This window comes from Danio rerio, chromosome 7, assembly GCF_052040795.2.
Source record: "Danio rerio strain M-AB ecotype USA chromosome 7, GRCz13ab, whole genome shotgun sequence".
In the NCBI taxonomy this organism is placed as follows: Eukaryota; Metazoa; Chordata; class Actinopteri; order Cypriniformes; family Danionidae; genus Danio; species Danio rerio.
Window position 1 is genome coordinate 22,071,525 of NC_141027.1, and position 12,100 is coordinate 22,083,624.

At 42.9% G+C, this 12,100-nt stretch overlaps 2 protein-coding genes across 12 annotated transcripts in view; one reads left to right on the forward strand and one right to left on the reverse strand.

The window, feature by feature from the left end:
• The window catches only part of nlgn2a (neuroligin 2a), a 360,446-nt gene that overhangs the window by 37,593 nt on the left and 310,753 nt on the right, over positions 1 to 12,100 (reverse strand).
• LOC147843104 (uncharacterized) lies at positions 2,909 to 5,878 on the forward strand. Of its 6 annotated transcripts, none has more exons than XM_087260956.1 (4): positions 2,909 to 3,283; positions 3,333 to 3,987; positions 4,049 to 4,451; positions 4,695 to 5,878. In XM_087260956.1, the coding sequence occupies exons 2-4, from the start codon at positions 3,340 to 3,342 to the stop codon at positions 5,258 to 5,260; spliced, it is 1,617 nt and encodes a 538-aa protein (XP_087117082.1). In that variant the 5' UTR covers positions 2,909 to 3,283; positions 3,333 to 3,339; the 3' UTR covers positions 5,261 to 5,878. The 6 variants fall into 6 exon arrangements, with proteins under 6 accessions (XP_087117082.1, XP_087117081.1, XP_087117079.1 ...); XM_087260958.1 differs by having other exon boundaries at positions 3,079 to 3,283; positions 3,333 to 3,927; positions 3,989 to 4,451; XM_087260955.1 differs by having other exon boundaries at positions 3,060 to 3,283; positions 3,333 to 4,451.

Genomic DNA, 12,100 nt, shown 5'->3' on the forward strand with positions numbered 1-12,100 from the left:
TATGTCTAAGTGTAATGAAATGTTGGTAAAAAATAAAAAAAATTATATCTTTATATTAAGGGAATATTTGCAATATTTGTTTATTTATTACATGCTTCGTGCCACAGATCCATGAATCTAGAATCTCTTGTACCTCTTGTACCCATATACCTTATAAAACAATTTTTCTGTCTCGAAATTCCTGCTTTCTTTGCCCAGAAAAAAAGCTGGCAGTCAAAATTGCCAGTGCTTCTATGATGGAAGAGAACGTGAAAGACTCATGCATTCATAACTCACTATAAATAAATGAATACAATAAATTATACATTAATGTCATAATGTTTTTCTTCATTATTTGGAATATTTCAGCAGGGAGAGAATGGGAGGAATATGCACTCATCACACACAATGCCTGGACTCATGTTGAGCCTTTCAAAATTCACCCAACTTTCATAACATTTGCAACTGGCTGACATTTATAAATGATCAACTATTAAATAAATGGCTCATAAATACAGATTAGAATCCCACTGTTTCATATTTCTATGGTTAAGCTAAGAGAGAAAGAGATTAAGAAAAAGAATAGACAACAAAGTGTCTGCTTCTACTCTTTTTTGCTAGACTGCAAAAGAGCATCTGGTCGACATGTAAATCTGTGCTTATCTAAAAATAAATGATAGCACAATAGACTGATGTGAAAGCAAATCGTTTGAAACTGCAGCATGGCTATCTTTATAAACAGTTGCTCACATAATGCTAGTAGAATAGTCAGAATTATTAGCCCTCCTGTGATTTTTGAATCTTTTAAAAATATTTCCCGAATGATGTTCAACAGAGCAATGGATTTTTTTTTACAGTATTTCTGATATTATTTTTTTTCTACTCAAGAAAGTACAATTCAATTCAATTCAGTTAAATTCAATTCAACTCAATTCAATTCAATTCAATTCAATTCAATTCACCTTTATTTGTATAGTGCTTTTACAATGTAGATTGTGTCAAAGCAGCTTCACATTGAGGATCATAGTAAATTGAAACAGTCAGTCCAGTTTTCAGTGTTCAAGTTCAGTTCAGTTTAGCTTAGTTCAGTGTGGTTTAATAATCACTACTGAGAGTCCAAACACTAAAGACTTCCAAATAAAGTTTTATTTGTTTTATTTTGACTAGAATAAAAGCAGTTTTTAATTTTAAAGGTCAATATTATTGGCCCCCTTAAAGAGCCAATATTATGGGTTTTTGAAAAAATGACCATGCAGTGTGTAACAGCTCTAAGTGTATTAAAACAACCAGCTGAGGTTTAAAACTGAAAGTATGCTGTGTTTAAAACTATTGATTCTATAGAGTCAACTCAGAATCAAATGAGTGATTCGTCCTTTGTTCGAATCTTTAGCCTACACTTGCCTTATGACATTGCCAAATATAAAGTGCCGGATCTGGTAAAACATGAACTGGCCTTTCCCTTCAGACACTAGCAGAGTGTGAGGGATCATGGGATTGATCATGAAGCAAAGATTACTATCACTGAGGCCCCGTTTACACTAATGGGCTTTCGTTTTAAAACGCAGAAGTTTTGCTACCGTTACGCCATCCATCCACACTATGCTAGAGTTTTTGAGCGACGAAAACAGAGCGTTTTTGGAAACGCTGAAGAGGCCGTTTTGATTTAAAAACACTGCTGCTCCGTCTGAGTGTGGATGGGGGAAAACCAAGACAACTGAAAATGGATGCTGGGCTGCAGACATTCACCTCTCTGATCGGGGCTTTTCCTCAATATTAAGCAGCCTACACACATTTCAGTCCTGCATCCTATCCTTGTAAGTTCAGACTTTGCAAATTTGATATGGAAAACAGACTGCTGCATATATGAGCGTCTTCTTCACAGTATGCGTGTTTATTACAAAACGGAGCCTATAACATCACTGCCTCCTTTCATTTTCATTGAAAATATGAAACATTCCCTCTCTTCTGCTGAATATCAGTTTTAATAATCAATAATGGCCATTATAAAAGTATAACGCACAAGTTTATACATTATAGGAAAAAAAGGCAAACAATCAGTCAATATACACAATGTACCTGTTACATTAATTATTAACTTTATCTTTGCACTCAGCCAAACACATTACCAGAGAACAAGTAATAGATTAAAAAGACCAAAGTTGGGGAATATGTCATTAGATAGACAACAAGATGAGTTAAATAATGTTCAACAAATATAGTGAGATTAGATACAGCGGTAGATCCTTGATGAACAGTCCGATTAGCACAGCTCTCATCTGGCTAGATATTCTGCAGCGCATGCCAGAGAGTGTGTGTGTGGTCACGTGATGTGCGCTTTCCGTGGTTTGGTGTAGATGGAGAGCTTTTCAGAAATGCTGGTTGAAACGCTAGTGTGGACGTGGAACGATTTCATTCTAAAACGCTGTTTTAAAACTAAAACATACTAGTAGAAACGGGGTCTGAGAGATGGCCAGACATGCAGCTGTGGGGAAGAATGAGTTAAAGTTTGTTTTTGCAAAAATCCCATAGTATACCATGTGCTGTGTTTGTTCCTGTCAGTTTTCTGATGATTGATACAATAACCTACCCTGCAGCGCAGGATTCGCCAGCCACATGTTATTAAAGGAAGGATCAGCAAAGATTACTAATACATGGTACTTTGCCAGTAGCTGTTACAAAGTTTATATGGACCAGTTTTTCTTCCTCCAGATCCTGTCAGTTTTTTCTCCTTCCTACAGAACATGCAAGTGTGATTAAAATGCTGGCCTTGTTTTCTGTAGTTTGCAAAATATGTACAGTATTCAATTGTGTGTTGTAAACTGTAATCGCTCTGCAAGGCTTGTAATCACATATCTATTATAGATCAGTGCTTGTACTGTATCTCTCAGGTTAAATCTGTTTGGGGCTAATCACAAATTGCATCCAAAACTGTCATGACGGTCAGTGACCACCGGAGGGCGCTGTAGTTCACAGACTCTGAGAATTGACTACAGCGCCCAAAAGACTACAAGTTCATACATACCATGCACATTACACCCGGTCCACGTACACTGATTGGCTCACAGCTGTTCCTGTTTCCTGTTAATTTCCTGGACTATTTATACAACCATTTCACCTCTGTTTGTCACTGCGTCGTTTGTCCATCTTGTCTCCGTATTCCTGTAAGTTTAGAGTTTCTAATTCCTGAGCCCTGTCTCTGTTTTGTGTTTCTTGTTTTATTGTTTATTTGTACTTTGTACTTTGCACTTTGGACACCTTGTTTTTCTGTTTGATGCACATTGTAAATAAAACTGCACTTGGATCCGCACCTTTTTGTTCCTGTTTGATCTTGCTAACGTGACAGAACGACGCAGTCACATTATGGATCCAGCAGACAATAGCATCATGCTTTTAAAACAAGGTAACCGCTCAATAGAGCGTTATATAAAGGAGTTTTTGGAGCTAGCCCCGAAGAGCTCTCACAGTGATCTTTTGCTGATGATGTGTTTCCGGGGAGGACTTTTGGAACCAGTTCGTTCCCTCATGCCACCATACGAGGACGACTGGAACCTTTATCGTTTTATTGAGGTGGCCTTATTAATCTCCGGCTCCCCTCTCTCTGTTGCCCTGAAGGAGGAGAACCCTCAGGAGGGCGGCCTGAGTGTAGGGCAACAGAGAGGGATATTTTCAGGGCCGGCTGATGTATCTATGGGAAGGAGGAGAGAGGCTGGGTTGGAGTTGCGTCCTTATCCGCGTCGGGCTGTCCGTAGACTACCTTTCTCTGAGCCTCTGGAGAGTCTGCTAGAACTGTGTGGAACCCCAGTGTCTGCTCCAGTCCCACAATGCCCGCCAGTGTCTCCTCCAGCTCCAGAGCAAGCTCCCTCTCCTGATGACAACACTCTCCCTTCTCAAACACCCAGACGAAGGAGGCACAGGAGGAGGACTGCCCATGTCCCAGAGCGCCCGCCAGTGTCGGCTCCAGCCCCAGAGCGCCCGCCAGTGTCGGCTCCAGCCCCAGAGCGCCCGCCAGTGTCGGCTCCAGCCCCAGAGCGCCCGCCAGTGTCGGCTCCAGCCCCAGAGCGCCAGCCAGTGTCGGCTCCAGCCCCAGAGCGCCCGCCAGTGTCGGCTCCAGCCCCAGAGCGCCCGCCAGTGTCGGCTCCAGCCCCAGAGCGCCCGCCAGTGTCGGCTCCAGCCCCAGAGCGCCCGCCAGTGTCGGCTCCAGCCCCAGAGCGCCCGCCAGTGTCGGCTCCAGCCCCAGAGCGCCCGCCAGTGTCGGCTCCAGCCCCAGAGCGCCCGCCAGTGTCGGCTCCAGCCCCAGAGCGCCCGCCAGTGTCGGCTCCAGCCCCAGAGCGCCCGCCAGTGTCGGCTCCAGCCCCAGAGCGCCCGCCAGTGTCGGCTCCAGCCCCAGAGCGCCCGCCAGTGTCGGCTCCAGCCCCAGAGCGCAGTTCAATGCCGGTTCCAGTTCGGCTCCTGGCTTTACCGGCGCCACTCAAGCTCCTCGCCCTGCCGGCGCCACTCAAGCTCCTCGCCCTGCCGGCGCCACTCAAGTTTCTCGCCCTGCCGGCGCCACTCAAACTCCTCGCCCTGCCGGCGCCACTCAGGCTCCTCGCCCTGCCTGCGCCACCCAGGCTCCTCGCCCTGCCTGCGCCACCCAGGCTCCTCGCCCTGCCTGCGCCACCCAGGCTCCTCGCCCTGCCTGCGCCACCCAGGCTCCTCGCCCTGCCTGCGCCACCCAGGCTCCTCGCCCTGCCTGCGCCACCCAGGCTCCTCGCCCTGCCGGCGCCACCCAGGCTCCTCGCCCTGCCGGCGCCACCCAGGCTCCTCGCCCTGCCGGCGCCACCCAGGCTCCTCGCCCTGCCGGTCCCAGCCCGGCTACTGGCATTACCAATGCCATCCAGACGTCTTGCCCTGCCAGCATTTCTCAGACGTCTTGCCATGCCGGCCCCAGGCCGGCTCCATGCCCTGCCGATCTCGCTCAAGCTCCTTGCTCTACTGGCTCCAGTCCAGCTGCCTCCTGTCCCGCCGGCTCCAGTCCAGCTGCCTCCTGTCCCGCCGGCTCCAGTCCTGCTGCCTCCAGTCCCGCCGGCTCCAGTCCAGCTACCTCCAGTCCCGCCGGCTCCAGTCCAGCTACCTCCAGTCCCGCCGACTCCAGTCCAGCTGCCTCCAGTCCCGCCGGCTCCAGTCCAGCTGCCTCCAGTCCCGCCGGCTCCAGTCCAGCTGCCTCCAGTCCCGCCGGCTCCAGTCCAGCTGCCTCCAGTCCCGCCGGCTCCCGTCCAGTTGCATCTCCAGCCGGCTCTCCTAAAACCCCCTGCCTTGTGTCTCCTGCGGGATCATCCATGGGTCATCCCTCCCGCCCCTCCCTGGTGGTCCTTCCCACTGTTTGGGACTGATTCCCCGGCTGCACCCTGGCTTTCTGCTGAGGCGCCTGACCCATGGACCTACCCTGGTCTAACCCTCCCATCCCTCCCCTTGTTCCTGCTCCGCTTACACCCCCCCTGGACTGTTCTGGGAGCGTCTGGTAGCCGCTCTTTAAAGAGGGGGTACTGTCATGACGGTCAGTGACCACCGGAGGGCGCTGTAGTTCACAGACTCTGAGAATTGACTACAGCGCCCAAAAGACTACAAGTTCATACATACCATGCACATTACACCCGGTCCACGTACACTGATTGGCTCACAGCTGTTCCTGTTTCCTGTTAATTTCCTGGACTATTTATACAACCATTTCACCTCTGTTTGTCACTGCGTCGTTTGTCCATCTTGTCTCCGTATTCCTGTAAGTTTAGAGTTTCTAATTCCTGAGCCCTGTCTCTGTTTTGTGTTTCTTGTTTTATTGTTTATTTGTACTTTGTACTTTGCACTTTGGACACCTTGTTTTTCTGTTTGATGCACATTGTAAATAAAACTGCACTTGGATCCGCACCTTTTTGTTCCTGTTTGATCTTGCTAACGTGACACAAAACCACGGTGAGAACGTCACGCGTGCGTCCTCCTTTACCAATTTAAATGTGTTTTGTGCTCATGGTCTTCTGCTGTGTATCATTGCTATGGCCTCTGTGTATCTTTTGCCACTGTGTGGATTAATTCTGAATGTGTGTCGTGGTTTTTTACTTGGGGTCAGAGTTAATAATAGAGTATATGCTGGTGTTTAACTGCATACACTCTGCATACTGGCTATTTCATAACTGTGGTGTGCGTTTCTCTTTGTCACACGCTAAACACAGTCGACCAATCACAACAGACTGGGTTACAGACCAATCACAGCAGATTAGCATCACACAAAGGAGGACACTACGTAAATGATCCTCAAGAAGGGGGTCACACACTACATGATCTGACAACAACTCAATCATCAACTGATCAGTCAAGCTGCCAAACCACAGCCAATGAAATTGAGGGAGGAGTCATCAGAAAAAGCTGAAAACTATTGGCTGCTTGTGTGCTGTTAACATCACTGACAGCATTTCAAGCTTTCACGAAAGCATTTAAAAACATCTGATGATCATCGGATCAATCGCTCATCTGCAAGGTTCAAGTGGGGAGACTTGGCTTTAACCATAGAACTACCAAAGCTGCCAAAGAGTTTGTTGTTTTTTTAATTTAATAACTCTTTGAAATAAAACTAACTTATCTATAACACCCTGACATTTTCTAAATATCTGTGTATTTCTTTTTAACACTGTTACTTCTTTAAATTACAAAACACAAGAGCACTGAGAATTTCTACCTTTATGGGTCAAAATGACTGCATGTCTGCTACTCTTCGATGTGACTTTAAATATGCATGCCTTTTTTGCCAAGCAATTTCCTGCTAACATGACCATAACTTTCTGATAGCAAAAGCATAACTTTACTCTAGATAAACATTTTAAAACAGCCTATTCTGTGCTGCAAAATAGCTCCTGTTTGAAAGTGAATATGAAAACGAGGCCTAGACCTTTGGGTGTTCTAGTATCTTAACTACATATTTATAGTCTGTATTACCAAAAAAGATAATATTTTTAGGGTATTGGTGTCTTAAAATATGACGGCAAACATTTAAAGCTTAATTTTAATATCTCAATAGAAGTTTTGAATGTAAATATGATGTGAATGACCAGTATGGTAACTCTCAATAGTTACAGAATTCTAGTTTTACTGTTAATATATCCTACTCTCATGTCCGTGTTAATGCAGAATGAAGCGAGTGCATCGATGCCCATTCTGGCCAATCACAGACGTTTCTGTTGAGCTCCTGAGTGTGCGGTCATTCAGCTGATGCTCATATGCTCTCTCTTTGGCTGCAGCTCGTCACTACATCTGACCGCATGTGGGCTAGAGTCGCAGACTGCTCTGGAATATTCAGCATGCTAGACATTGAATTTCCATCTGCGAGGTGTCGGCGACACTTCAGCATGCCTCTTTGATGCGTTTTTCAGTAGTTCACACATAAAGACTGCAGAGCGCCGAGCACCCGCAGATTTTTTTCTCAATCACAGCCCGATCTATCGCCGAGCTTGTTAGCTTCCAAATCGCGCTCAAATCAGGCTTAAAATCCTGTAGTGTGAACTAGGCTAAACTTCCCTAGCTAACCTAATTAAGTCTTTAAATTGCGCTTTAAGCTAAATACTAGTATCTTAAAAATATCTAGTAAAATATTATGTACAGTCATCATAGCAAAGATTTTGTGTCATTTCATTTTGAAAAGCTAAGATTTAATGGCATTTTATCTAGAAAAGCTCATGTTGTTTTATCCTGGTACCTTGTAAACATGATTTCTCAAGTTTCCAGACGGACTAATAGAAAATCCTGTCTGTCCATAATCCTAAAAGCTGCTTAAAACCAGCCACTCAAATGAGAACTTCCCAGATCAAGAAAGTGCTTTGAAATGTTGTGCAATGTACATCTAATGGTGAAGTGATCTGTCTGAGACTATTAAAAGTTAGGGTCATTGAGTACAGACGTTGCTCTACAGGTGAAGGAGAAAGAAAGCACTGCGAGTCTGCATTTGCATACACTTTACCACATATATTGGGTGTTTTTACGTTTCCTCCTTCCTTTGAAAAACACATTTTCCGCTGATTTTCCTCTAATGCGTTTCTTACTCTGCACCCGTCTCTCGTTTCTCTCCCTCTCTCTCTGTTCTGCAGTGTGAAGGGTTTGTATAGTTTGGCTGGGAGTGACTTGAGTTTTTGTGTTTACCCACTGTGTGTGTAGGAAACGCAACAGCAGCGCAATGCACCAGTGCTACCTGAAAACACACACACATACACACTCTATTTCTCACTGACAAACAAAAACAATCAAATACAGACACACTCAGCAGGCTCAACCTCAATCATTTTAGGATTGACACTCAATATTGCTTGTATATCTGCGTATGAAAGAGAGAATAAGACTTCTTTCCATTTCATTTGGAAAAAGGCACGATAAAAAAATGTAAATGCTGTCTTTCAGCCTGGCCAAGATAGTGTTAAGCTGGTTGGCAAGCTGGCTTCCTAGTCTGAACAGCTGAAAAGTGCCAGAAACCGCCAACGGCCGAGTCTGAGAGACCAGTTAAGACCAGCATGGGATTGATGTGCTGATGTTTTATTTCGGGAAATAGTATTGGCCAGAGAGAAAAGCAGTAAAATAGCAATAGCAATGTTTATTGTAAAAAAAACAAAAGCAAAACATCTGATCATGGATGTGTTTGCTGAAACTCTAAAGCTGGTATTGCAATTACTCAAGTCATGCTTGTTTATATGGCCATTTGTTCAACAGTAATTTCAACAATAGGTTGCTTTATGGCAATCAGCGTACTAAACATAAAAAACGGTTTAAGTGTTGCTTGAGTTATATTAACAATTTTAATTTCAACTACAAAGCAACTCTGGTGAGCTTTTATTTTACTTAAGTGTGACCTTTAGGCTAAAAAAAGTCACACTTTATTTTGATGATCTGTTTGTTAAATTTAGGTTACATTGCATCTACATGCCAACTAATTCTCATTAGATTAGTAGTAGACTGTTAGGTTGGGGTTAGAGTTGGAGTTGGGGTTAGGATTAGTGTAAGTTGACATGTACTTGCTAAGTTTCTTATAGTCAGTTACATGTCTGTTGAATTGAGGAGCAAATCAATAGATGTTAAGCAGACAGTCTACCTATGCTTAAACAGACAATCAAAATAAAGTGTTACTGAAAAAAGTGAAGGAACTGGAGAAGATTTGACTTTAAAGAAATTTGACTTTATCCACACCTACTTGAAGCTTATTCCAAACCTACTTGTTACATACTCACCACTGATTAGTTCTGCAACTTTCAAACTACACAATAAAATAAAATAAAATAAAATAAAATAAAATAAACCCAACTTTTGGCCTCATTTCCTTGGAAAATAACACAGCAGTATAATGTGACCTTTTAGGTAACAGTAACAGCAAAGTAATGGCATCACATAGCGCTAACAATGATGCAACAGTAACAGTGCTGGATATATCTCTGGAAAAAGAGGGATGAGTAAGAGATTGAAAACACAGAGGCTCACTGGGAGAATGACAGAGAAGAACACACAATGAGGATGAGACAGAGAGACAGTAAGAAAGAGATGTTCTCATATTTATTTGATGATGGAGCGAAGGCTTTTACTGGCAGGTGTTAAGAGCCCTCTCCCCTGTAAGTTCCAGACTCAGCTCTCCTCATGCAACATACACACAATCTCTTGGTGATGGAAGCTGAAAAGTAAACCCAAAAATAATATACACGTCCAACTGCTCGTTAATGCAAATTTCTAATCAACCAATCCTACAGCAGCAACTCAATTCATGAAGGCATGCAGACATGGTCAAGACGATCTGCTGCAGTTGAAACTGATCATCAGAATGGGGAAGAAAGGTTATTTAAGTCACTTTGAATGTGACATGGTTGTTGGTGCCAGACGGGCTGGTCTGAATATTTCAGAAACTGCTGATCTACAGGGATTTTCATGCAGAACCCACTCTAGGATTTACAGAAAGGGTCCAAAAAACAGAAAAATATAAAGTAAGCGGAGGATGGAGCGGAGGTGTGTGGAGGAAATTTTCTAGTCAATGCCACAGCCTACCTGAGTATTGTTGCTGACCATGTCCATCCCTTTATGACCACAGTGTACCCATCTTCTGTTGGCTACTTCTAGCAGGATAATGCACCATGTCTTAAAACGCGAATCATCTCAGACTGTTTTCTTGAACATGACAATGAGTTTACTGTGCTCAAATGGCCTCCGCATCCAATAGAGCACCTTTGGGATGTGGTGGAATGGGAGATTCGCATCATGGATGTGCAGCCGACAAATCTGCAGCAACTGCGTGATGCTATCATGTTAATATGGACCAAAATCTCTGAGGAATATTTTTAGGCAAAGGCAAAAGTGAGTTTAACCAGTACTAGTACCTAATAAAGTGTCCGGTAAGTCAAAATTATTAGCCTTCCAGCAAAACTATTCATTAAACAAATAATTAAACAAAGAGATTTTTGTTTTCAGATTTTTAAGCACACTAGTTTTAATAACTAATTTATTTTCTCTTTGCCATAGTAACAGTGCATACTATTTTTGCTTTGCAAGGTATTAGTATTCAGCTTAAAGTGCAATTCAAAGGTTTAACTAGATCAATTAGGTTAACTAGGCAATTTATGTTAATTAGAAAAAATATTGAATAAGAGTGGTTTGCTCTGTCGACATTTGGGAAAAAAACATATTTCTTAAAGGGGCTAATCATATCAACTTTTACATTATTAAAGACATTAAAAGCTGCTTTTATTCCAACCAAACTAAAATAAACAAGACTTTCTCCAGAAAAAGAAAAAAATATTATAGGAAATATTGTGAAAATGTCCTTGGTCTGTTTAACATCCCTTGAAAAATATTAGAAAAATTATACAAATTTCACAGGAGGGCTAATAGTTTTGACTTTAACTGATTGTTACATACTAACCACTGAAAATTACAGCTTTTGGCATTGCAAGTTCCGTCCAGAGAGCAGTATATGTAGAGCTCTGTGTCAGAATTGCAAAAGTTTCTAATTTAATGAAAATGATAAAGGACAAACTGTGGTGAAACAGCATCTAGGAACTTAAATATTAGGAATGGTGCCCCTGGTGTGTTGCAGTCACATTGTACTAAGTGCATATCAAAAGTCGTTCACAGATGGCTGAACGACAAACTGTTATTCAGCATTGTCTTTTCAGAAGCACTTTGATGCCAGTGAGAGACTTTTGTATTATATCTTTCACAGTGACCACTGAGCAGTAACAAACCACCAGCAGATACAACAGTGGTGACCAGGCCAATGTGTCAAAGGACATATTTCATTTCTTTCTATGTGTACAGACCCCCCCCCCCCACACACACACACACTAATACTGGTTTGGAATGTCATGTAAGTGAGCAAACGATGAGTGAATTTGCATATTTTTATATATGCATATATATTATTGAGTTTCAGAGAATCAAGGTTACTGCACAGGGTTCCACCACTGCTGCTGAAAGGCCAGTCATGGCAGCCACAGTTCACAGTTGCCTGGCAACCTTCCAAAGCTGCAGCAGAGACTTGCCTGTGCCAAAACAATTCTTGTCTGTCCCTGTCCTTCTCTCTGTGACTCTTTACCTCTCTGTGAGTTTGGACATGCTATGCGTGTGTATGACTGTGTAGTTGTGTTAATGAGGTTCCTTTGTTCACTGTGAATGTGTAGTTTCAGGTAAGCAAGAAACACCCAGAAAGATGAAACCAAACGAGTGAAAGATGGAAAAAGATTGATCAAAATGGAGGGAGAGAGCAAACGTGACAGAGCGTTCTGCAGGAGGACTGAAAGAAAGACGGCGGCACCAGGAGTGATTGAAATAGACAAAGATAAACACAGAAAACAATGAGAGAGAGAGAAAACAAGGTGAGTCTAAAATACACAAAACGTGATAAACATCAAGATGGAGAGTGAGACTGAGAGAAGGAGTAAATACAAATATTGCTAGCTGGGTTTATACTCAGATATTTTCATGACAATATTGTCAGATGAAAAAAAAACAAGATTACAGTTCATAAATACACATAAAAACGAATACACCAAATAGAAGAGGATGTCTTTTATTCACTAATCAGTAATGTACACAAACTGGAAAACTATTTAAAATTCATTTTATCATTCATTTT